General features: G+C 40.3%; 2 protein-coding genes across 4 annotated transcripts in view; both read right to left on the bottom strand.

The window, feature by feature from the left end:
• Positions 1–1,417: 1,417 nt before the first annotated feature.
• On the bottom strand, positions 1,418–10,988 carry PDK1 (pyruvate dehydrogenase kinase 1; the record flags this gene model as incomplete). The annotated part of the gene is made up of 11 exons (XM_079539390.1): positions 1,418–1,558; positions 1,677–1,790; positions 2,880–2,990; positions 3,740–3,838; positions 4,532–4,608; positions 5,261–5,338; positions 5,594–5,683; positions 5,920–6,104; positions 6,751–6,822; positions 8,242–8,383; positions 10,871–10,988. 11 exons carry the CDS (start codon positions 10,986–10,988, stop codon positions 1,418–1,420), a joined length of 1,227 nt encoding a protein of 408 aa, XP_079395516.1.
• A 7,725-nt stretch (positions 10,989–18,713) lies between these two features.
• ITGA6 (integrin subunit alpha 6) overlaps positions 18,714–26,911 on the bottom strand; it is a gene marked incomplete at both ends in the record, with an annotated part of 38,129 nt that continues 29,931 nt past the window's right edge. For 2 of the 3 annotated variants that reach the window (XM_079539393.1, XM_079539392.1), the window contains 12 exons: positions 18,714–18,872; positions 21,917–22,042; positions 22,373–22,471; positions 22,551–22,661; positions 23,027–23,125; positions 24,077–24,250; positions 24,682–24,784; positions 24,881–24,958; positions 25,117–25,196; positions 25,383–25,466; positions 25,551–25,740; positions 26,424–26,539. In XM_079539393.1, coding sequence (XP_079395519.1) covers positions 18,714–18,872; positions 21,917–22,042; positions 22,373–22,471; positions 22,551–22,661; positions 23,027–23,125; positions 24,077–24,250; positions 24,682–24,784; positions 24,881–24,958; positions 25,117–25,196; positions 25,383–25,466; positions 25,551–25,740; positions 26,424–26,539 — 1,419 coding nt within the window. Of the gene's footprint in view, positions 18,873–20,393; positions 20,502–21,916; positions 22,043–22,372; positions 22,472–22,550; positions 22,662–23,026; positions 23,126–24,076; positions 24,251–24,681; positions 24,785–24,880; positions 24,959–25,116; positions 25,197–25,382; positions 25,467–25,550; positions 25,741–26,423; positions 26,540–26,911 lie in introns of those variants that run through there. The other variant, XM_079539391.1, reaches the window with a different exon arrangement.

The following is a 26,911-nucleotide window of genomic DNA, read 5'->3' as shown; positions in this document are numbered from 1 at the left end:
CTGAACAGTGCCAGTAACCTAGTAAAACTTAGGCTCACACTTTCTGAGAGCGATTATGCATGTCTGCTGCATGACTAAATTGCAAGAGTATATGCAATGAGTTACCTGAGGGAAAAGGCTTAATTCTAAAGGTCTTTAACTGTTTCACTCCTAAAATGCTCAGGAATTATACAAAAATACAACACAGGTGAGTCTGACTTCAACAAAGCTGGAACACTAGCCATTAAGAGAAGCTGAATCCCTTACAGGACTGTGTACCTGAAATGTAATGCTTGGTCAATCCCCAGTGTTCTGACAGTTTGCTTTTGCCTGATGAACATATTCCGTTTAGCTTATTTGCATTACAGCATGACCTCAAGCTACTAGATAAATGAAGCCAGAAGCCCACCACAACTACAAAGGTATTTTCAAAACTTGCTAATTCCACATATTTTAAAATACTCCTGAGAAAGTAGTTTCTATTATCCAAGTATTAGAGGTTCCCTACTAACAATAAATTCTAAAAAATGTTTATTAAAAAATATTTTTAATTTACAGCTGTAACCTGACCTACCCCAGAGTCTGAGATCTCAGTAGGGCTAGAACACTGATACTGTGGTTTGATATTACCTATAGAAATATAAGCAAATGTAAGACAGCAAGCCTTTACTGTACACAAGCAAACACTACTTACTAATTCACAATGATCAAGAAAAGGTAAGTTTATCACACATCAAATATTCACATTACTACCAAAGAAATATTATCGATACCACCTACCTGAGATGCATTATACCAGTGGTAGCAGCTAGAACTGATTTGTTTTTTGTAATTTATTTTATTTATTTTTTATTTATTCCTAAAGACCTATGTGTGGTTTCTAAAGCTGTGAAAAAAATGTTTAGTGTATAGCTAACATTTCCAACTTTGCAAAATTAGGCTTCAGCATACTTAAAATCAAGAAATAGAAAGCTCCATACAGGTGCAAAGGTACAGCAAGAAGCTCCTTAATGTTTATTAAATGAGTGTTTCATTAATCTTCTAACACTGCATAATGGAAAAATACTCTGGCAAGCTTTTTCAATAGTTCCATTAAAAAAAATGATGTAATCGTATGACCTAATACATTTCTCAGTAGATACGAAATAGGTTATATTGGTCTCTATAAAACTTGAAAGTACTGCTCCCTTGATTTAACTACAGAAAGTAGTCATTAATAGAAGGTGGAACAAATTAAGCACAACCTTTGTAAAAAGTATGAACAGCTTGCTACTGTTTTCTTCAATTCCAGGAAAGAAAGGAATAGATTTAAGGTTTGTTATTCCCTTTAGAATGATTTTCACAGATCAAATGTGGCTCAGCATCTTGATATAAACCAGGGTCTTTTAAATTCCCTTCACGTGGCATACATACACCTTAGGAACTGTTGAGCAAAAAGCTATGTACTGCGAAAAGTAGTCATGTCCTTTGGCTCACTGCTTGGCACACACCAGTCATCTGCTTCATGGTTTGCTTTATAATGCTTCCAGGCTGATTTATTATATACAGGGAGTCTTTCCACTGATTCTGTTGATAAGGCCTGTAAACAGATAAGACCATAATAAATTTTTTTTTTAAATGAAAAAATAACAGAACAAAGATTCACTAATAGAATTGACGATAAAATTAAAACAGTAAAGTGAAATTCTATATCATACCTTTATGTAAATAACTGCATCTGTGCCATAACCTTCTAAAGAATACAGTTTCAGGTCTCCTTGGAAGTATTGTGCATACAGGCGTGATATGGGCAAGCCATAACCAAATCCAGCCTGATTCAGGAGAAAAAGTATATTTTTATTAACAGCATCAGTCAGTGGTTGGTTTTGGTGGCTTTTAATTTAAAAGGTAAACAGAGGGTCTAAGAGTAATGTTTAACAGTAAGGAATTCACCCCAGAAAGAGGAAAAAAACACTGTTAACCTGTGAGTATGAGGAGAAAACTGTTTTATTCCTTAGACAGAGCTGCTAGATAACAGTTCTTGTATTTTAGTAGCTTTTTTTCAACAATAAACTGTATTGAGTGCCTTACAGCACTGCTGATCTTACAGTGTTTAAGTCAGTTACGTTTCATCATCAGTCTACAGAAAAAGGTTCAAGAAGAAACTAATGGGAATTTATAGCTTGTGCTACAATTCTGTCAAGCCCTGTCTGTAGCGTAGGATGCAGCCTGAATTTTGAAGCATATAAGTATTTAATCTACTGTATTTGAGAAAGAATTTCTCAAAGGATACTACCCTGGTTTTATGTAAAGACCTGTTACCTAGTGAGCTGCACAGTCGTCTAAGGGCAGAAAACTGTTAAAACTCCCTAACAACAAATGCTACATTTTCAGTGCTAATATCAGAGACAGCAAATTCAGGAAAGCTGTTCAGAGCTTCTTACTGTATTTCTCATGCATCTGTTAAGTTCACATGAGACCATGAGGCTGAAGTAGATTCTTCATCTACCCCATCATATCTGTGTACTGTCACTCTTACTGGGGAATGGTACAACTGAACACATAGCACAGCTGAAACTATGGATTTGATTCAAAACTGATGCTATAGTGTTTTTTTCCCCCCTGTCTTCCAGTGGTCACAAGAAGAATTCAGAGTCCTGCATTTGTATGCAGTATAGTTAATTGTTCTGCTTGATGTAGTTCATCTCTATGTTTGATATAGAAAAACAGAATCTTTACATTTAAATAGTTGTCAGTGATTTAGGATTTCATACAATTTGAAAAAAATATTTGAATTAAGCTGTAACATCCAAATGGTCATACACGTTGTATAAAACCAGTACTTCATGGCTTTGGCTGAATGGTTTCTTTTGTGAATATTACTCACATTCAAAATGACAAGGTATAAAAGATTTGCATACCAAAGGTGTAGCTCGAGATGTCTCAACACGTGGACGTGGTGCTGTTGAATACATATAGTTGAATAGTCTGTCAATTTTCCTCATAGGAACACCTCCACCACGATCACTCATCTGGAACAAGAAGAAACACATAGCATTACGTTCTTCAATGCAGTTTTATAGAAGACAGTATCTCTCAAACAATGATCCAGAGAAAATTCAGGTAAAATATAATACAAAGTTGTCCCTAGAAAATGATGGTCTTCTTAAATTCCCATCTCTCAGCTAGAGCAACGAACAGATGAATTCTTCCCTATCACTCCTTATATAAACCAACTGAATAAAACACCATCATTAAAAATATCCAGAATCTCTTGAAAGTTCTACTTATATTTTGCATTGCTTTTATCTTGTTCATAACTGTTTTGTCTGAAATCAATATTTATGTCTACTAATTTCAACAAGTGACAGGTTCTGTGCATTTTCACCTTCATTATTTGGAACTACTTCCAGTGAAAGACAATATATTACAACTCACTGCTGAAGGAGCAAGTCCAAAGAGTTGTTTTACTAGATGTTAGTTAGACCTATGCCAATGCTTGCTACTGATCTTTGAAATCCAAATCAATGTTGTACATATGAAAAATATATTAGTCTGCAAAACTGTACTTCAGGCAGATTTAATTGTCATGGAATAAACAGTGCTCATTTCCCTTTTCTGAGTTGTTTCACACCTTCAGTAGAGCATTTTGGCTTACAAAATGCTGCCATGACAGCTGCAGAAAGATGCTGCTTTGTTTTCAGTCATGGTCATGTACAAGCTAGGCATGAGCAAAACAATAATCAAAATAACCTTTGAAATAATATTAAAAAGTAAGTACCTTAACAGTTAAATCCTCATTTCCCAAGGTGACATGTACATGAATTGGAGGATAAATGCATCGATCAGCATTATGTTCCATGGTGGCTCTCATTGCATTCTGCAATTTTCAAGTACGAGAACTTAAGGCCTATTCTTATCTCTTAGTTTATTATTTTAAAGCAAACATCAATTTAGGAAAGTAAGTTAATTTTATCACATATTTCAGAATTGGGACAGAAAATATAGTTTTAAAACAGTTTTTTGAATTCTTCTGGTTTATTCAGTATCAAGGTTTATATAATTTATTAGAATTACACAGGCTAGAGTTATTAAAACAATTTAGAATAAACATTTAAATATTTTAATGTTAAATTTTATTTGCAGAAATCTTTATAATGCGGTCTATATGCAACAGGACACAAAGATCCAAGAAAAGTCTAGGATAGAAGTAACTCCTAGAAGAAAGTAATATAGGGCCTGCTATAAAGGTTAGAAGTGTCCCCAAAGTTAGGAATATTGTTCTTACTTGCTTTATTAACTTTATACACTTTAAGACTTTTTTTTTTTTGGTCTACTCAAGATGTCAGAGGTTTTCAGTTGTTAGGCAAAGGAGACAGATAGTCACTTCCTATGCAGTTATTATTTGCCTAAACAGTACAGCTTTTAGGTATTTTCCCGCCATTAAAATGTTGAAAGCTTGCATTTGCAAAAACACACTGCTATCTAGAATTGGTTCAGAAAAATCAAACAAATACAATCTTACTAAACAAACAAATTCTGTAAAAGAATTGTGTAATGTAATTCAACAGACCTTGAAAAGTTCGAAAACCATGTGATAGAGGTGGGAAGGTACATACACCACTTGCATGGGCTGTCCTGGTGATTTAACTGCAGAAAAAAAAGTCTAAATATTTAAATGGAAAACTGGGCAACCTGTATGTAGTAATCCAGCATGTATACTTGTACTGTTAAGACAATTTGCAAGAAAAAGAAAATTTAATAGAATGGCTTGGGTTGGAAGGGACCTTGAAGGTCATCTAGTTTCAACCCCACTGCCATGTGCAGGGACACCTTTCACTAGATGGAACTGCCCAGAGTGCATTGGCTTTTTCATTTACTTGTAGAAGCAATTTAGATTGTTTTTGTAGGTCTGTCTGAACTTGTACTAACTTGAGAGGCACTCCAGGAAGCAGTGTTAGAAAGGGTCTTTAGCATTCAGCAGGACTATGGGAAGGGCAGCAGACCTCTGAGGTCACAGGTATACAGTTGCAAATGTTTTCAAGTCACCACAGGGGATTCAAGTACTTTTTTAATGAGACTTGACTGTATCTGACTGCAAGTATAAGTGTGTGCTATGGAAAAGGAGAAGCCTTCTGCCAGGTTTTTTTTTTTAAGTATGCAGTAGAGGACATAATATCCAAATGTATATTAGATTTCTACATATTAACTACACAGAAAGTGAAAAGACAACATTTTACCAGCTAATGCAGAAGAAGCTATCACTACATTCAGGCAAGCGTCTCACCCCACATTCACTTACTATTCAACTCTTCAAGGACAAGTTCCGGAGAGCTCATGTAATATAAATCACAAAGACTCTTGGCACTTTCATAGCCGTCTGTAAGAAATACACAGAAAGTTACATTTCCCCCTCCGGTTTTTCTTTTCCCCGTTACAGTTTGCAAAGAAGAAAAGCATAATTGAAAACACTGTGCACTGCCAGTGAGATTTTGTATCTTCTCACAAAAATGTTTTCTGGGGGAAAACTGAAAAAAAAAAAAGCTTTAATTTAAATTTTTGTTCCGAGATGTGTATTGGCTCTCAGACTCTGTTCATGCAAGTTTTCAGAAGTCTTACTCTTCTCTGGATTTACCTCTAATAACTCCAACAACATTGCAGCTAGGATCAATGCTTCCAATGTGTTTTGGATGAGCTGGATTAATTTTTCCACCAAACAGTAAAGCTGCCAAAAAAAGACAGTATTTTTTAATATCCAACATAATTTCTGCGATTGTAGTTTACATCTTCATTTTTGCAAATTTAAAGACAATCTGTAATTCTAATCTTCACTGTATTTAAAAGACTCATTAATAAATACTTTTAAGAAGTGTTTAAAAAGTATTAAGCACTTAAAAATAAAAGGAAAATACTGACGTATTACAGGTACTGCGTCCCCCTCCCTTCAACAGCAGCACTTACAGTGTTGATTAAGCAGCATTCTAATTGAAATGCGACTCATGTAGAAGCGGTCTAAAAAATACTGCACGTTTTGTGAGGTCACTGGATCAATGCCAAAGCTCTCCTTGTATTCTATTACTCCTTGAGCCATAGTAGGAATTACATCATTGTGTCGATTGCGTATTTTTATCACGGTATCTGTAAAACTAAAATAAATACATTGTTAGGTGTTCACTTCCAAGTGAATTTAATCCTCTGGCAAACTGAGTATCTGCCCGTGAAAATGAAGACGGCTGTGTACAGAAGTACCATGGGTCTGCCTACTGCAGTGAGAAGGCAGCCCAGTCTTTGTAGCATATAAATAACTCCATGCAACTTGCACACAGTCAATAATGGTGCCACCAGTGGTGATGATTCATACACTTACTGTTTACTTACCATTATTTTATTGATTAATGCCAAAAGAAGAGAAAATTGTGCCAACCATGTTCATGCAAATTATCCCATGCCTGTCAAATGGTAGCTATGGTCAGCCAATAATCATCAAATCCAATCCACGGATGAAAAGTTCCATACAGCACTGACAACGTTGCAAAGAACTGGTAAAAATTTGGTTAAATTTAATGTATTCATAACTTCTTCAGTAAAAAAAAAAAAAAAACAAGAGCAGAATGATATGGCGTAAAAGTGCTTTGTTCCATGTTCCAGTGTTCCATTCTTCCAGGGGGTAAGGGATAATGTTACTGTGATTCTTACCTAGAGACTAAAGATAGCTGAAATTTTTTAAGCCACTTTTTTTCCTGCCAGTCTTTATATATAACATCAGTATTGATATATATGACAGATCCTTACCTGTGAATAGCCCCTGAATCTTCCGAACTTTTGTCTTTAAAATCAAGGATCTCCTGAAGACTTTGGACATACCTTTGAAGGAAAGAAACATGACACAGACCAGTGCTAATATACCTCCTTAGTTCCCTTTGGTTAGCAATATTCTAAGACTGGCTGCATCTAAGTGATTTTATTTGATATATCCGACAGATCTATCACCTGTGAATTTTGTTAGATATTTCTGAATGCATTCATGATGTTTTCTTCCAAAATTTCCAGAGCAATTAGTTCCACAATTTAATTAAAATGCATAAACAATCTTCCTTCCATTTTAAACCCAATGGCTGATTACTTATTTGCAGCCCTAGTTGGTTCCTGTTTCTAGAAAATTTACCCAACTTGTTCATGATTTAAATATTTCTGCCATCTCCAAGCCAAAGAATTTCCCCATGCATAGACACTGTTCCAGCCCTTTGATTATCCCTCCTGGACTTTTCTGTTCAGGACGGAGTGACGAAAACTGCATGTGATTCAGAGGAATAATGGACTAACACAGGGGTGGTTACATTCTCCTCTACCACATTGGTTACTCAGTTCCTAACACTATTTGCCTTCTTGCCCATCAGCTGACATTCAGAAAAATATCCACAGTTGCACCAAAATTTTTGATTGTGAGTAATCATAGAAGTGGAGGAAATTGCTCTCTGCTTTGCATTTGTCCAAGTGGAATTAATTCTCCATTCTGTCAACATAATTTAGCACCACAAGAATTTAAGCTTTCATGTTTCATTCAGAGCCTTCATCTACACTGATATCTCTTGTTATATTCAGTCACCAAATCAACGCTACTCATTCAATGGCAGACTGTTCTCCTAATGTTAAAAGCCTTTTCCACAATGCCATGTGCTATTAGCAGTTGCCAAGCAATCCCTTTGTTTTGCTTCCATCTTGCAAAAATTAATGCTTAAACTCCTTACTTAAAAGCAAACTTTACTTTTCGAAGGACAGCTTTTTAATTTTAATAGCCTTGTATTGATCCTGCTGTGCTCTGGCTTTGGCAGCTTTCTATTGTTTATTTTCTCCGCCCTCACTCTCAGTCTGCAATAACCTGTCTTTTAGACAAGTTTCTATTCTCTTTTGCAAACATTTTGTGTATTTAGATACTGTTGGTTTCTTCAGCTAGCTTCTTCATTTTAGGTAAGCTCTCTATTAAACACTGCTATGGTGGATTTTTGTTATTACTGAATTCTCATACACGACTGTATGAATAGTTAATGATTTTTAATTCCCTTGTCAGTTATCTAATTGCTCCTGCAGGTTTTGTTTTGTTTTGTTTTGTTTTTCCCAAGTCTTCAAATTTAGTTTCTGTCCCATTGGGATATTTACTCATTCTATACAATGTTCATGTTGTGAGCATATTGAGTACTTCTTTTTGTAGAATTTAATGAGTTGCTTCTCCAGCTGTGTATATGAAGAAAGTCACCCTTGAAGGAATTAAGTAACACCTCTTACCAACTCTGTACAAGCTGAACTGAAGGTGTTCTGAGAAGATTGTCTGGAAGCAGGCTTATTTCCTTCATTATGTTTGCTAATCTTACAGGCAGCTCTTGTCGCAGAAACATAAATGAAGTCTTTTCACAGGCATTTTCAGATCCTGGGACCAAAAAAACACGTTTGACAGCACTGGAATAAAGTCAGCATTTATGGTAAAGTGCTACGCAAACCCTTATGTTCTTGCCTAAGAGGCCTCTGGTTAGGTTTTAAAGTTGACTCAGACAGTGAGGTATGCCAATGTTTCTTTCAAGGCAGCAGCACACTTATATTTAAAACTGTTAACTCATAATGAAATCTACCTGTAAAGATAAGGACAATCTTGAATATTTAAGAGTAACTACTGCAAGAGTAACTACTACAACTACTGCTGGCCCATATAATTCAACTTTAAATAAGACTTCTATCTAATTAAATTGCTTGTTTCATGTGTAGCAAACACTGACTAACTACCACTGATGAAATGATACGTCATTCATGAAAAGCAAATCAAACCAGCATGGGAAGCTATTTGCAGGAGCCTGTGTATATATCAATTATATGCAGTTATTAAGTCAAGGCATAAATTCACTTCCACAATGCTTGTTTTACTAGGCCAGAAAGGAGGGGGGAGGCAAAGAGGATAAGAAATGCTAACATTTCAGCAATGCCACATCAATGTTATCTAAGCTTAACTAGGCTATGTACTGCTGTGAAGTACCTACCTCAGTTTTGGTGTTTCACAACGAGGAACTCCTAAGAATTATCTCTTTGGTGTTTTTGCTCAGTTCAGTCCTTCAATATGACAAGGGGAAGAGTTGGGGAAGAAGATTGCGCTTACCAGCACTACACACTGTTTACATACAAGCTCGGCCCAGAAGCCTCATTCTTTTCCCTAGTCAGGTTGCATTTCTGACATGACTGTTACTGGCCTTTCCCTATTCTCAGGTAAAAATTCCATGAACTAGTCAAATTGAAGGTGTAAGAATGAAACCAAAATCTTGAATTTCCCCCACGCACTTGGCAAATGATATTCTGCAAAGTAGCTTTGCCTCTAGAGGTCACATCACAGTCCTGGGTCAAAATTAGAAGACACCTTAAGGTAAACAAGATTTCAGTGAATGGGCAAATGCTTTGTTTCCCCATGCAGTTACAATCTATGCAAAGAACTGATAAGGCTCCTACAGAAAACACTGTGCACCAAACCCAAGATACAACTGACATGTAAGATTAAGACCAAAATTTGCTTACAGAATACTTCATTTACTAGACTGACTGGAACTAAAACGAGAAAAGCAGATTTTGAAAACAACAGTTTTCAAGATTACCTTATGTCAAGGTAGAAATAGCAAGAAAGTGGCCTCCCTTTTGACATGGTAAATACCACACCTTGAAAATAAATAATGATGTTAAGGCAAAAATGATCGTGTTGGTATTCTAGTAGTAAAACAACAGAGGTCAAAAATCACTTCAAATTGCAAGGTTCTTTGCTTAATAGAATAGCAGCAAAGACTACAGTGAGATTCCTGTAAAAATCTGGAATTGTAAACATGGGATACATTTTATTGTAACGTACGAACAATGAATGGACAGATGAAGTAAGAGGATACTTAAAAGAATCTGTTTAAATCCGTCTATGTAGGAAGTCTGGGGTTCTCAGTTATGTTTTACTTACAGAAAGATAAAGATCAGTACAGCTGTTTACTAGTTATAGGTTAACATACAGCTTATGACGCTGTTCTGCTTACAGAAACAGAACCTACTGCAGTATGGCTCAACGCTCAGGACTGATGAAGGCCTTCGCTCAGGACTGATGAAGGCCTTCCAGTATCACTTGCAGACCTTCCTCTGCACAGCCTTGGAAGCAGAGCAGCGCCTACAATACATCCCTTTTCATTGCAAGCACTCCTCAACCCTGGGAACGATATTTGTAGTTTTAGCATGGAGCATCAATCACACTGAGCATCCTGCTGCCAACGTATTCATTTTCAAGGCCAGATTCCCAGCCTGGCTCTTGGCGTTTGCTTTCCGCTCCCTCTCGCACACATTCCCCAGCACGCAGCCCTTGGTGTTTATGCTGGGGACAGACAGGCACGTGACTGCAGAGCAGCCGCAATGGTTCCAGCCGCGCGCTCCGCCAGCGTTGCACGTTTCCAAAGCCCGCGTGCCGCCGGCTTTCAGCAGGCTTCACCGGCGTGCCTTTTCGGTCGCCGCGTTAGCAAGTACCAGCTGTCATCGGTACCAGCTGTCCCCGGCTTCTCCCCAGCGCTGCTGCTTGGCGGAACACCAAACCACCTCTGCGACAGCCGGATCTCGAGTTTCCAGCTGAGTTTCAACCTTGCCTCACTTTTGCCTCTGGGTAAGGAGCCATCTGGGCTCCGTTCTGGTGGAAGGAAACAGAAACCGAAGCCGGTTCTGCCACGAGGCCGGCGTTAAGCAGCGGCACGCGGCGCAGGAGCTGGCCGGGCCCGCCATCCCGTGCCGAGCACCGTCCGCTCCGGGGCCACAGGCGCGAGGCCCGCGGCTCCTCCACGCGCGCGAGGGGCGGCGGTCGGCCGCGCGAGACCGTCTCGAGCCTCGGCCCCTCAGGGACACCTGCGGCGGGACTCACCGAAGTCCAGGAACTGCTTCATGGAGAGCGGCGAGGGGGAGAAGCGCGAGTAGAAGTCCACCTGCTGCGGGATGCTGCCCGGGGAGGCGCAGCGCAGCAGGGCGCGCAGCAGCCTCATGGCTCCTCCCGCGTGGCCCGTTCGGCTCAGCCCGGCCCGACCGCCATTTCCCGCCGCGCCCCCGGCCCCTACCCGCACCGCGGCCTCCTCCGCCGCGCGGCCGGGGGAGGTGCCCGAGGCGGCGCGCGTCCTCCCGGCCCGGCCCCACGCAGCGGCGGCGGGCGGAGGAGAGGGCGGCTCCGAGGAGAGGAGACCCCGCCCGGCGTTACCGAGGCGGCCGCCGACCTCTGTCCTGGCGAGAGGCGACGCTTGCTCTAGGAGAAGCCCGGCTCCGGCAAGGTACGGCGGTGGCGCTCGGGAGGGCGGAGGGGCTGCAGCCGCAGGCGGGGCCGGGGAAGCAGCGAGGGGGGGAGAAGCGGGAAATGGCGGCCGGGCTGAGGGGCCGGGAAGGTCGCGGAGCGGCGTGAGGAAAGCGGGCTCTAGAGGTGCTGTGCTCCGATGGGGCAGAAACGAAGCCGGGATGCCGCGGCGGCGAGGCCCGTGTAGTCGGGCGCGTGTGAGGCAACGAGATGTGTTTGGTAGGCTCGTACTGTACTCAAGTGAAAACCTCGGAACATCGATGAAAAAGGTATTAGGAGTGATCGCGGACGTTCTGACGCGTGTTCTGTGATGGGAGCGTTGAACCTTGCCGTTCAGCACGGCGCTCGGAGCGGTGCTGTGGTGGGTCTGGCCCCGCGCTGCTTGTCTTTTGTATGGATGCTTGTGGTTTTTTCTCATGAAATTAACTGCCAGACGCGGCCTGTTCTCCCCTGTTCTCCCAGTCTTCTTGGCTGTACTGGGAACGGGCGGCCGAAGCCCCGTGCCGGCCCGGCAGTCGCTGTGCTGTTTCTGCCATGTTACCCTGCTCAGCGCGTCGCTGGTCCTGCGAGAGTGCTGAGGATGGCATCGTTAATTATGTGGTGGTGGTGTTTCTTTTCGTTTTGGACGTTGCATTGATTGAAGTGCGGAACGCGTGCTGATTTGCTCCACCTCCAAAGGCAATTTTCTGAGCAGTAACATTAGCAGGAAGGTCAGAGCTGGTTCCGGATCAAACTGATTTGTTTGTGGGCAGACTTGTACTTCTGTCTTTTCCTGAAATGTGGGTGCCTGGCTGTACTTTGACCAGCAGCAGTGGCTAATGGGGCAAGCCAACAACCTTTCTGTCCCTGTACAAACACAGGTTAATAACACTGTGCTGCAGTGCTGCTTGCAGGCTGCTTACAAGAGATCATACGCTTCTCAGTCTTAGAGCAGTTTGAGGATCCTTCTTGGCTTCCATATTACTGTTCTTAAGACTGGTTTATAATGGTCTCAGCTGTGAGCTAGTAGCAGTTTAAAGCAGTACCCACATGCAGTAAGTTGGGTGTTTGTAATTTGTTGCAGCTGCTCAAAATGATTCTGTGCTGGTTTCATCTTTTCCACCTGCGTGCTGGTGTCCAGGTGTCAGCTTTTTCTTGGTCACCTTGAAATTGCTGATTGTGTACCAAACCATGGAAACATGTTTTGTTAAATATCAGAGAATTCCCTGGGTTTGTTCAGCCCAGAGCAGATGTGATGGAATGACATGGAGCTGTCAGAGGGGTCAGGTGGGTGTTAGGAGAAAGTTCTTCACCCCAGTGCAGTGAGCACAGGACAGGTAGCCCAGGCCGGTGGGCACAGCCCTGAGCTGCTGGAATTCAAGGAGCATTTGAACACTGCTGTCAGACCTAGAGTTTGAATCTTGGATGTTCCTGTGTGGAGCCAGGATTTGGGCTCAGTGATCCTTAAGGATTCCTTCCAGCTCAGAATATTCTGTAGTGTCAGTTTTGAGCATGAGTACAATTGCATACCCATACCCACTGCCATAACCCTACCCCACTGGACTGGAAAATCCCACATTTTTAAGACTATAAGCCTGAGAAAAGAGCTCCTGGGAGGCTGTACTGTTCTGTGTTCTTGTGGTCTCTGGCCTATATTTAAAATCCATCACTGAGTTTCTTGCTTTGCAACTCAAATACATCTGCTGTTTGTAGTCAGGTTATCATAATGGAAAGATTGTGTTAAGAGGAGGAAAAAAAAAACCAAAACAATGAGCTTTAAGCCCCTTGTCCTTAGATGTCCTATTTCAAAACTGTCTGTATGTATTCTGTATCATGACACACAGTCAGGAGGAGCCATCACCTCCGTCCAGGTCAGAGAGGCCATGAAGAGAGGTCTCAGGAAACTGCAGAGCTGGAGGTCACTAATCACAGCTGAACAAATGCTGGGTTCTGTACTGCTCCGAGCCATCTCCTTCTGTGGCTCCTCATGCCTATTGCTGCTGCCTGGGCACATTTCCTACAGCAGTGCTGGGCACTGACAGAGCGCTGAGCCCATCCAGCAGCTGGAGTGCTGCCTGCCACAGGTGGGCTAGGAATTCTGTCTTGGCAGCCATCACAGTTCCTGCAGTTGCATAGACCACTGGGGACATGGAGGGGGCACCTTTGCTGCCCTACAGCTCCCCTTAGCCTTGTGTGCCCAGGGCTGAGCAAAGGCCAAGCCCACAGTCTTCCCTGGGCTGCTGTGTGCCCGGGGCTGCTGGCTGGGCTGTCACCCCAGAGGGCAAAGTCATTCGGTGCTGGGGAGAACAAGAGGGGTCACAGTAGTCCCAGTGCACACTACTACTGTACCAAAAATGAAGACACATTTACTGGTGTAGCTTTTTTATTACAATTATGATTTTGTATTGTCCTTCTAAATGGTTTATGGTCCAAACTTGTAAAAAAGTCTTGAAGGAGCAACTGGAGTGAGCCTTCATGCTGATTGTCAACCCTTCTTCCCATGCAAATCACGGTCCTCTGCTTCTATAAAGGAACAGCTGCATTTGGAGCTTCTCTGACTCTACCTGGAGTACCGCAGGGCACTCGGGGCCATCAGTTGGCCTTTTTCTCTTGTCCTGGCACAGCTCAGTGCACACCAGTCCCAGTCCTGCCTTCTTCCTTAGAGCCCACTAGGAGACCTCATGGAGCTCAGGGCTGTCTGTGGGACTCTTCCCATTGTCCCAGTGCAGCAGCTCAGAGGACAACAGTCACAGTCCTGTGCTCTTCCTCAGAGCTCACCTGGAAGCTGCAGGAAGCTCACAGCTGGTATGCCCCCATGGTTTTTCAGCTGGTGCACTTGCTCTGCACGAAGGCTTGTCTTTGTTCTCACATTTTTATCTGTAACCTTCCTTGCTTTTGCTATGCTAGGAACGTTTCATGGAGTTTCTGTTGACTTATTGTGGATTTCATCCCTTACTTTTTTACACAAGTAGAATTAAAAGTGTATAAAAAATAGCAGTAAGGTTGATCTAAAATGTGGAGTGTCATCTGTATGAATTTGTATCAAATTACCGATGGTTCAAGGAGAGCACAGGGATATCTTTGTGTCTCTTTATCCAGTATGCAATTAAATTCGAGTTTGTGAATTTTTGCCACGTCCATGTGAGTCAGGGTCAGAAAGCAGAAATTGGAATTGATGGTGGGTGTCTCCATCGGAAAAACAAAGCATGCACTGCAGTTGCACCCTTGTTTTTGTGGGGAGAGGTGAAGCACTGCTGCTTTCTTCTTGTGAGGATCACAGCTGGCTGTGCATGGGGTGTAGTAATGCAACATGCGCAGTGCGGTGCTTTGTGCTCATTAGAAATAGGCTGGCAGTAAGCAGCTGCTTCATGCTGAGAGGAGGAGGTGGGGCACTGGAGGCTCCCTGCACAGGGCAATGAGGGCTGTGAGGAGTGAGCAGTTGGGAGTAACATGCGTGCGAGAAGCAGCTGGAGCAGGGGTACTCAGGCCGGGGAGAGCAGGATTGGGATCGATCCTGAGAGCATGCAAGTTCCTGCTAAATTGGGCACTATGGAGGCCAAGCCACATAAAAGCACTGACTGGCAACAGGGCCGCTGTATGGAGGAAATCCCCCTTAAATGTAGGAAGACTTCTCCTGTGAGGTTGGTCAGCCACTATCGTGGGTTGCTCATTTAGAGAGGCTGCAGAAGTTTGTCTCTGGAGATGTTTAAGAGCCGCCCTGGGCCTGAGCAACTGCTTTGGTTTGGACCGGGCAGGGTCTCTGCAGGGGATCTCTGGCCTTGTGCTGCTGGTCCAGGCTCCTGACCCCCTCTGCTCCCCAAAGTGCCCCGTGTTTGCGGGCCAGCAGTTTTCTGGCTCTGAACGTTCTGGATTTTTAATTTTTTTAGTTCAGACACACTAGTGCAGGGACAGCACTGCAGCGTGTCAGGTCAGAATCTTCAAAGGCTTTCACCTCAGCTTACATTGTGATGCCTGAGGTGTTTGTTGGAGTGCCCTGCACCTGCTCTTCTCCCACCTATCAGCTGCCCTCCGCAACATGTTGTGCCAGCACGGCCCCGTCCTTTGAAAGAGTCTGATGGAAGCTGTGTCTGCCGTGCTGTGGGTTAACCATAAGTGAAGTGCTGTGGTTCACTAGGATTTCAGTCATGTACCTCAGGCTACACAGTGTGCACAAGTGTTAGGCCTTGTATATGTATATATATTCATATAGATGCATTGCATATACAGATGCAACTATCTGTGTATGAGTACAAATTCTGTACACTTGTGCTACCATACATATGCCACCATCTGTGGTACTCCAGCGTATATAGTCACGGTAGCTAGTATCTGTGTGTGTAACATGAATATATAGAATGCTGGTTCAACTATGATGTTTCCATTTATGTTAAAACACATGTTGTATGTGTACATACAGTACAGGTCATTTAACTGTTCCTCCAAATCTGTTGTTTCTTGTTGTGGACAAATGTTTGTGGATTTAGTTGTGGAAGCAGCCCGCCTGCAGTAATATTGTATCTTTGACGTGATCCAAGAGCAGCAATTTCTAGCTCTAGCTGCAGAGCTAGCTCTGTAACAACAAACATTGTTTTGGGGTGTTGTTTGTTTCTTTTTTTGTTTGGTTGGTTATTTGTTTTTGTCTAGTATGTTCTGACCTTCAGGGCTCCGCTTCAAAATGAAGCTGATTTAGAGTCTGGAGCACAAGACTTGAGAGGGGCAGCCAAGGAACTGAGATTGTCCAGGAGGTGGCTCAGGAAACTTGTCACTCTCTACAGTGACCTCAGAGGAGTTTGTGGTTGGCCTCTTCTAGCTAACAGCAATAGGTCGAGAGGGATTGTCATTGTCTTCAGTTGTGCCAGGGGAATATTAGGAAAAATTTCTTCTCTTGGAAGAGTGGTGAGGTATTGAAACAGGTGGCCCAGACAGGCAGTGGAGTCGCCATCCCTGGAGGTGTTCGAGAAGAGTAGATGTGGCATGTGGGAACGTGGGGTAGTGGGCATGGTGGTGATGGTTGCACTAGATGATCTCAGTAGTATTTTCTAACTTTTTGAATTCTATGATTTCCTTTCAGCAAAGCAGCTTGAAGACCTGATGTCTTAAATTTAGAGATAAGCCACAGGGTTTCTTTTGAGACTTGTCCTGTGTCGTTTTGTTTTTTCTGTCTTTTTTGAATTGAAACTGGATCCTGTGGCCACGTAGTTGTCGGTCAGTAGCAGATTTCATTGCTAGGTACAGAGGCGGGTCAGATCCTTGACTAGTTTTGCTAAGCCCAGCTGCTGGAGTGCTAGGAATTGTGGCAGTTGGCCTGCAGGTGTGAGACTGAGTTATCTGCCCTGTGGCAAGGGGCAGGTCTCTTAGGGGGAATGGCAATATTTACAGCACGAATGTTGATGTTTGCAACGTTCAGTTTGCCTTTCTGATGTACCGGTGAGCCTAGCTGTGACTATCTCATGTAATTATGATAAGAAACCACAATTACCAGAACAATGTTTAATTTTTAAAAATTTATTTCACACTTCTATACAAATATCCACAGGTAATATCTAATAATGGAATGATGTAGCATTGTTAGCTGGTATTAAAAAAAAAAATCGTTTGAAATAGAAGTATACCAGTGATGTGACTTATTGAAAATAATTTTCAGTTTAGCACTGCAAAGACATTCGTGGTCTTGACAGGGGAGGGCCACAACCTGCTTTTAAATCAGAGGCTGGGGGTAGTTGGTTGTCAAGCATCTTAGCACCTCGTTAGCCTGGCTTCTTATGCTGCTGAGCCTTTCAGTGAATAAGCTGTTTTTAAGAAAGCTCAAAATCTGAGTAGCAGCTAAATGCATTTGTCAGGGTTCATAAAATCAGGGTCATGTACTGAGATTACTCAGTGGGAGGAAGAAGAGCCTACTAAATTACTGCCCTTTTTATAAGGATAGCATTGTAGGTGAGCATAGCTTCTAAAAAAGTATCTTAAAAGTTAGTAGCAGAAATCAGCCATCTGACAACTGCCCTCATTTCAGGTTTTCACCTCTGAGAGGAAAAAGTACCAAGAGGTTTTTGCATAGTTTAAGCTGCTAACAACTAACATGCATGCTTCTTGAGCAGAATTTCAGTTTATATGGAATAAACAACTGCAAACTAATCTTCATTCTTAAGGAGTACCAGTGCTTTGGAATAAGGACAAAAGAAAAAGGGTAAACTCTTTATATAGTTTTATCAATGATTAGATTGCTGATGAGCACAGCATTGTGGCTGTTGCCTTAAGAGCTGGGGTATTCAACACAGTTCAGTAGTCTCAAAGTGGATCAGCTCAGATCCTCATAGTTAAGTTAGGCATATACAGCCTCATCAAGTGCTTTGTAACAGCTGTAGTAGTCAACACCCTTTGCCAGACAGGAAGTCCTTAACGAAGCTAGAAAGCTGTTTCCAGAGAACTTCTCACTTCCAGTGAAGTATAAAACTGTATCTTAAAAACCCTACCTATGCTTGGTGTCTGAACTGCTTAATAGCCTGAAGTAATGTACAAAGTCATATTACAAAACCTGGTAGTTCCTATTAGATCAAGTTACAAATATCATGAAAAAAAAATCTCACATACATCACTGGAATAAATATTTACATTTTTAGAAAGCATTGGCACCTTCAGTGATTTATTAAAATGCAATGAAAGCCTCAGGTCTCATCTTCTGAAGTTCATAAGCACAGTGGTTTCAAGGTTCAGGTAAGTCTTTGGCCTAACAGTTAGTCAAAGACAACTGGTAACAAAAATAAATACAAAAATGACTAAAATGTATATATATATACAAAAAGTACATCTAATATTCAAGCCTCTTTTTAAAAAAACTAACAAAAAAACAACCTGTGTATATTTGTTGCGAGCAAGATTCACATAATCTGATTTTAAAAATTGAGCAACATGACCTATTGTGCATACAACTGAAGAGGATGCTTTTTGTAAGCCCTAGCTACTGTGGCAGCAAAGCTTATGACTAAAATAGATTTGCAGGTCTTCAGACGATACTTGAGCTACGTATGTTAAGGCCAGTGTGTTTGTAAGGGAACACGCATCAAGGGAAGGCTGGAGGATTTATGCTGATCTCAATCATGCATTGCTGGCATTCCCAGGAACATTAGGAGCACAGGAAAAAGCCTGCCAGAGTGGGTTTGCATGTTCTGCAAAAGAGAGCCCAAATCAACACAGTGTCTTCTAAACCCTGAGTTAGATTTGAAAGAGGGGAAAAAGAGGCAGAGTGGAAATTAAATAGTGCCAATAAGGACTGACAAAGCAATTTCAACTGTGCAAACAGAAGCCGCAGTATAAGTAGTAATATCTACATACAAACAGTGAAGATGTCCATAGTGTTCGTAGGTCCGCGAACCATTAGTAAGTCCACGAGTTTACCATTAATGAAAGCATTATGCTCTATCTGAACTCTGAGGAGGGAAACCACTTTTTCCTAAGAATAACTTTCATTCTCATTCCATTTTGTGAACCACTGTTTTGTTTCAAGATCTTTGCATTTCCCGTCTTTGATCTCTCGTTCTTCTTTTCGAATTCTTACAGCATGATAGCGGGGGACACTGTCATCGTACCTGGAACGCTGGAAGAACCCACACTGGGGGGAGGAGAAAAAGAAGAGTTCAGACTGAAGTGACTGAAGTTGCTGTGGAAGTACTACAATTACAGAGGCAACACATTCTTCATAAAGGTAAGAAAACTGAATACAAAATACAGACTTAGAACACACCACATGAGTCTTCCTCTAAAGTTGTTGTGTCATATATCGAGAAAACTCCATGCTAAGCAAAGATGTACATACAGTTCAGGAACGCTTACTTCTCCTGAATCAAAGGCAGGTATGTACCTCATTACCTTCCTGTATGTTGATGTGATTTACCATTAAACTTGTAGAAAGATTCCCAGGGCGTTCAAGGAAAGCTTACACTAGGGGTTGTCTTTTCAAAGCACCATCACTACTACACTACCTTAACTAACCATACATGTACAGTACTAGAGCACAAGTCTTGCTTGATTTGCCAGAGTGAAAAACAGATGTAAATTTAAATTTTGTAATATTCTCTGCTGAACACCTCCCTCTATGAAATACAGTAAACCTTGTTTGTGCCCCAAAAGTTTTCTTGTTAATCGAAACCACTATAAAACCTAATATTTTTTTTAACTGCTGAAGACTGAAATGAATATTCAAAATAAAATAAGCTTTGGCCACAATGGTACACTGATGATGGTTGGCAAACATTTGACATGTTGATAGGTTTCTGAAGTCAAGACTGAAAGTACGAGACATTGTGCCAAACTGTGATTACATACTACTAGCAAAATAATAAGAGGTCGGGTTTCATTTTTGACTTGTTTAAAAAAAAAAAAAAAGTTTAAAAATGAAACTTCAATAAAAAAACTTTTATGAGGAAAAACAACAACAAAGCATAGCTGAAAATTTGGTCCATCTCGTAATGAAAATTTCATTACATGCAGTTTCGACAGATTTTAGATAAGAATTCCTTCCCAACCCCTCATCTCAAAGCACCTCTAATTAATATCCGGTACGTGCATGTATTGTCTTGAGTAAAAGTTGAGTAAAGAAAAACGTAAGTTGTCATGCATCCTGGTAGCTTCAGCAGAGAAGTTTCTTCTAGAAAAGTATTTTCCAAACTGAAGGAAAATAGGTGTTTCCACAGCAATTACTTTCTATTTAAGAAAATTCCTTTCATTATTAGCAACTTTATTTTTAAGCATGCAGTAAAAGGTTAATAAAGCAAGTTTATTTTCTAGGTGGTCTTAGCTGTAAATATTAACTCTGCATTGTTACCATCTCTAAAGCTTAAAAAAACCAACTTGTTAAAACATCAGTTAAAAAGGCTAAAAACCACTGCAACAGATCCATATGTTTTCTAGAGAACTAAAAGCTTCTTAGACCAAGGTCAGGACCTGTGTTTATGTACACTAAAAGCTGAAAATCTATTAACAGAGTAAGCAAGTACTGACAGTCTGAAATTCAAAAGTTAATAGAAAATATGCAGCAAAAGCTTCATCGTTAGCCACCACACCCACAGCATGTGCCACCACAGCTAAAAATTAAAAAATATCATCAATTACCAATTACAGAAGTAGATCAATACTACGCATCAGAAGTAAGCCTCTCTTTATCAGATGGCTGAGCATGGATCTCAGCCTTGTGATATGTGGCATCGTAATGATCTTTCTTACTTCTTTTGAAGAAACCACACTACAAGGAAGCAAGGTATTTAGTCAATTTCAGTGGACCAGAAGAAGAGTTAAACCTATTAGAACCGACTAGAACAACCTTTCCATAATCCCTTCACAGGCTGGTTGCCTCACGTTTTAGAAAGTTTTCACAAGAAAAGTCAGCTATTGTTACTAGATTTGAGAACTTCTGGGACTAACTTACTCTGTACAAGAGCAAAATAACCTGGGGTGTAAAGAATGTCATTTTAGAGGCTTAATTTTAAAATTTTAATGCATTGTTTTTTAAGAAAAGCTACTTACACAGCATGTCTGTAGCAGCTAAAGCTGTCTGTGAAGAGCAGAAAAGTTCTATATACGAAAACCAATTTATGCACAGGGTAAATGTTTTGACTTGTTCAACAGGAGCATGTGTCTCATCCCCAGCCTATAATTGCCTATGACGTACAGTGTTTGTCCTTCATAAGATGATTTTTTGTCATCAAAAGAAGTTCAGTGTTTATGAGAGCATTTTCATGTGCAGTAGAAGACTAGTAGTTGTAACCTAACAGCCCATCCAAAATGTTAATGATTATTCATTAGATTTGCAACAGACTGTCCATTTCTTTAAGAAGGAGGAAACCAAAAGTACCCTATGAAAGGTCATCTATAGCATACAGTAAGTACAACCACACCACCTGCCCCAAAGGAAAGTGACAAGATATTCCTCTTCACCCACTCTTTCTAAATGAGTGTCTTTCTCATCAACTTATAGTAACTGCTGAAGCCAGTAAGTAATAAGAATAAAATAACTACCCTATTCTACTTAGAGACACAGTTAGTTGTAAAAATGCCAAAGGTGTTTTAAAAAATACTTGCATTTTTTCTTTTCAAATTCTTAACTTTTCCTTTTAAATACGAATTTACTCCTTCAGGGTTTCTAAGATAAGGAGCCCATCCAAAAGAAACTGAACACACAGGTAATGTGTTATTTTTGCATCTTTTGTTGTTGTAATTTTTTTTCCCGTCTGCTCTTGAGTTTAATAGCATTAGAAATGCCATGAGAAAAAAGCCCTGCTCAAACATCTGTAGAAAGTTCACAAAGTTTTACAGCTAACCGCAGCAGCCCCAGTTATTATCCATCTGTACTGAAGTATCTACAGTCTCTCTGGCCAGCTGTTTTGAGGTCTGGCCAAAGTTTCAGACATTTCCTTTTGAGGATGTAGAAACAGAAATATTTCCTACCAAGGATAGAAATGAGTTTTCTTATATGACCATTTTCATGCCAAATGTTCAAAAATTGAGAAACTGATACAGGTAATGTACATTTTGGGTTGTTTTGTTGTGTTTTGAGTCCCAAATGCAAACCGAAAATACTTAACTGTTTGCTAAATTTGTTAGATGTCTTGTCACCTGTATGCCAGGAAACATGAAATAATCAAATAAGTAAAAACTTACCTTCCATAACAAGAATACTAGGAGTGCAAGCATCAGTACTCCAGCAAAAATAGCCACTGCGATGATCCACCAAGGCACTCCTGTATAAAGGGCTACTGGTTTTGCAGGAAAGACTGTAACACGCACCTAGAGGAAAGAAAACAGGAACAGATTGAAAAAGCGTTTCAAAAGCATCCATGTTTAATATAAAACTGTAATTTATCGTCCTTTTTTTTTTCCTACATTCTTCTCTCCTTACCAAATGTTTTTGAAGAAAAGTTTCTAGGGGTATCGTTTCAATACAGTAGCAAGTTTTGCCAACCAAATTGAATGTGAAAAGGATCACAAATTCAAAATTTGATTTAAAAAATCCAATATATTAGCTCCTTTTGCTTTAGAACAGTTTATCTTTTCTAGTCTTTGAGATAAGCTGGAAACATAACATGATCTGTGGATAGCATTAAGTGCTGAACCTACCTGAGCAGCTTCATTTGTGAGTTTGACATTCTTAGCTGCAGCAGGAACACTGATTGAGGCTCTAACAAGAATGTCCAGGTAGTTCATTTTGGAGTATTCCTGTTCCAAAATAAAATACAGTTATTAGACATACGACAGGAAAGAACTCTAAGCTTTCAGAAACGGCAAGAGGACTTACTTCCAAGAAAGTACTGTTCCACAGTCTGGAACGCAGCAAAATCGATGCCTTGCTGTCAAAACCTTTCAGAGGACATTTTATGTCCACACACCGTGCATTCACCTTGCAGTCCTGCAGTTACAAATTTTTACATGTAAAAGCATCTTCACAATTCTCCACCAGGATTTAAAATTGGACTCTAAACATCGTATTTAGGCACAAGAACCAAAATCTGTTTGTGCCAACAGCAATGGGAAACTATGATGAAGGTGCAATTACTGTTTATTTTAGCATAGATAAAACTAGGAAAGAATTTCTCCTTAGTTCTCGCCTCAGCAGGTAAATAAGAATTAACAAATTCTAAAAGCATCAATGCTGGGATTTAAGATAGAAAGAAATCAAAGCCCTATCATTTTTCACACTGTCAAACTCCAAAAAGCCCTGTTAAGAGTGGAGAGGGAAATGTCCAACAAGACTAATAGATGCAGTATGCTTACCAAAGTCTTATATTTTCTTTCTGAAAACAAAGAAAATGTTTTGCTGTCTGTAATCTGCTTCTCTGCAATCTCACGCTTTCTTCTTGAGTTATGGGATTCCTTTAAAATAAAATGTTTTTGTCACAACTCTGTCTTAATTCTGTCTCTTCATATAGGCACAGAAATAACTTGTTCCTAGATCAGTATGATATTGTTATATATCCCCCTTTTCCTACATTCATTGCTAATGACAGAACATGAAAATTTGAGATTAACCACTAAAAAGCCAACTGCCTACTTTATTTTGACATGGCAATGAGTTTTCAGATGTAAAAAGCTTTTCATGCTGTTTCTGTTTTTGTTCTGTGTATATGGCATTAATGTTACTGTGCTAATAGATTTACAGGTGATATGGTCAATACACACTGGCTTGGTTTTTTTTGAAATATATACTGATTACTCACAGAAAGTTTAGTAATGACCAACGGATAAGAATAGGTTTAAGTACATGCAGTTTTAGTAGCTACAATTACAACTTCTTCCAACTGACCTTGAGATTACGTGAAAAACAGTGAAAATGAGGGCTCAGGGGGCTTAGAAAAGCTTGCTAGGTTGGCATAATGAAACTCCTGTTAGATAAATGTATTTATTTGCAAGAAATACACTACAAGTAAGCGCAAGCTCTTTCTCTTTCAAAAAAGTACAAGGAATTCCCCCTCATACTGGGCCAACAATTACTTTTTATTTTTCCATGTAGGAAAATAAACAGATTTCAGTAACGTTGATGAAATGCATTAAAGCTAAGAACAGTTTCATCCTGTGAGAGCCAAAGGTACCAGTGCAGATATAATCACCAAGACATAGCATGTGTCCTCCAGCTTACCTCATTATCTATTTTACCAAGTCTCTTAACAAGCTTAGCCCCTAACATATTGTTTATGTACTGTGCCTACAACTTTCCTAAGACAAAAAAAATTCCTTCTGGAGGTAAGCTCTTACACTCTGTTATCACGTGCTGTGGTGTTTTAATGGTGAAGCCATTAGTGAACAGAAGAAGATAGGATAACATACCGCAACATGCAAAAAATTGATTTCATTCTGTGGTTGACAGGAAATCTTTTCCAAGCCCTTGGAGTCTATTTTCATCAGATACAGCAGCCATTTACCATTACTAATTTCTTTTGGCCACTGGATGTCCAGGGAAGCTGTACCAAATGTTTTCAGTGGCCTGCCCAAGTTGGTTACCTGTGAAAATAAACTTCCTTTAAGTTGTGCAATCTGTTCCAAAGAGATTTATCACCATTACTGTCTTGGAGTCATGCAGATAACAGGAAATTAGAAAGCCACTAAAAGTCAATGAAAACCCTTAAAAGACAAAATGTATATGAAAGCTAGCACATCTGGAAGGCAACTAAATGGCAAGCTTATAAGATCAGAAATTCATAACATTAAGCTGCTGATGTTTAGAAGTCTGTCTTCATATGAAACACCCACTATTTAGACTTAACAAATCATTTGTCTACACAACTGTGGCAAACTCCAAGTTTACGACAAGCTTTCGACACAGAAAGATAAACAGATCTTGCTCCCGCAGTTTGGGAAAATCCATTTTTAAATCCAGCAACATTTTTGAGAATTAATACACATAAAAAGAGAAACTGTTCTAAATTACTCACTCTGAATTCATACTCTATGAGGTTTCCAATATTATCTTCAGATTTCATAGCACTCTCACCAACGATGTTACCTCCAAAATATACCTGAGAAGGCTTAGCCACTCTGTTCAGGAACAAGGAAACAAATCAGGTTGTAATGAAGTCTGCAGCAGAGGTGTTCTCCCCCCACCCTGCACCCCTGTTCTGCTATCAAACTTACCCAGTGAGTGACAAAAGCAGTTCAAGAACCACTTTAGCACTGGCTGTAATTGCAGTTGAATTTACTTGAGTGCTTGTTCTACAGTGGAAAAGAAACAACACTGCTGATTTTTACAAGTTTAGAAGTTTTTCATTTTACTGTTCAATTGCTTTTATAAATAAAACCACTAATTCAAAATGTTTACGGCCATATGTCAAAATATAATGCACACAAACACACACACGAATAACACTTACGTCTCCAGCTTGAGGTTAATGTCCAAGTCTGTTGTATCAACATTCACTTTAGTTGTACTTAAGATCAGATAAAAGGTTACCTACATCCAGGAAACGTAAACATTTTAAAGAAGATGTTAATGTATGCAATATTATAGTAACTCACCATCAAATTCTAAAGTTAAAAAGACAAATCTAGGCCAAATTTCCAGTTATGACACAGAAAATTTGAAAGACTGCAGTAGGGAATCAAGTTGTATAGCTTGAGTAAAGTAAGTGCAACTCACATTAGAATTTCTCTTGAATGGATTTCCAAGTTCACACTCTGCTTGAGAGCCATTTTGGTTAGCACCACATGTGAGCTGTTTTTCCTGAATAAATAGAACACATTTGTAATTCAGTTTACGCTAAAAACATTTTAAAATTTGAATACCCTTTCTCTTAAAAATACTTACAGGATATCCTCTCATCTCCCTGAATGCAGAATAAGTCAGACTATCTGGAAAAGTTGCAATTAGTTTAGCTTCGTATGCATCTTCTCCATCTTTCTGTGGATTTCTTGCATCAGATGGATTATTCGTCACTGTTATCTCCAGGGCAATATCTTTCTGATCTTTTAAAACGAGCACTGGAATGCCATTTTCACTGCAGAAACAGAATATACAGAGCTGTGCATAAGGGAAACAAATGTGTTTCAAAGTTTGTTTCTTACTATGGTTTGCCCAAACCATTTCTCTCTCTTAGTGAAAAATTACTGAAAAGAACATAAAACACAGGAATGGTCACAGTATTTGTGTGGCACCCTTGGCAAAAGGCTGACTGTTCACAGTCAGTAAACATACTTCCTTCTGTGTTTTCTTTTTCACATCTCCTTTGTAGTACCACTGGCCCTCCAAGGAGGAGGGGTGCAATGGGATGCTGGCTTTGTGTTACAGCATAACAATTTTGCCATTAACTTCTCTTAACTGCTCCTTAGGCTACTGGACAAGAGCATACTGTAACTATACAGTTAATAGTACCACACAGATCTACTGCAAAGCTGGTCACCATTTCTCCAGCAGTTAGAAATCTTCTAAATTTCAGACCAAATCTCCATGGTTGCAGCCGCTTTACATCCACCATTTGATTCTGTACCATCATTCTTCTTCTAAAGCTCAGACCCACTCCCCCATGATTGTCACCTTGACAGATACAACTACACAGGACTCGATTTGCCAGGCCAACACAACAAAGCTGTTCCATCTCCCAGAATAGTCTAAAAAGTTGTTTTATTTTCAGCACTTGTCAATAATTTGAATTTTAGTAGTCGCTGCTAAATCAAGCCTTACATTGGCAAATAAGTAAATCTGTCTTCATTTCCTTCTCTAGTGCAAAACCGGTACTGAAGTTTCAGATTGCTGTGACATTCATTGTCTTCTCCACATCCTTCTTTCAAGAACTCCACCTAAATAAAACCAAAGCACTTTTATTGCATGCCACATGGCATTAGCTTAAAATCTGATTTCTGACATGCAGCGCATAAAGCAGCTACAGGGAGCTCAGTAACTTTCCCAGATATGTCACTGATGCAGAGCTCTAATGCTGATACAGCATCCTATCCATGCGGGAATTAGGTTGCATGGGGTTTTTTTGTTCTTGTTATGTGGGATAAGTCTGCACTGCAAAAGATGAAAGATTCCCATTCTTATTTAAAAGCGTACTTCCCTCCTTGACATGTTGGGAAGGAAAGGGGAATAGAAGCCTAACAGCCGTATGATTTTCTCTTATGTAACAAAAGAAATGCAGGACTAAATTCAGAACATTTTGAAACACATTC

This window comes from Tetrao urogallus (assembly GCF_951394365.1).
Source record: "Tetrao urogallus genome assembly, chromosome: 8".
Taxonomy (NCBI): domain Eukaryota; kingdom Metazoa; phylum Chordata; class Aves; order Galliformes; family Phasianidae; genus Tetrao; species Tetrao urogallus.
The sequence above is the reverse complement of the archived record's forward strand: the minus strand, read 5'-3'. Positions and strand labels throughout refer to the sequence as shown.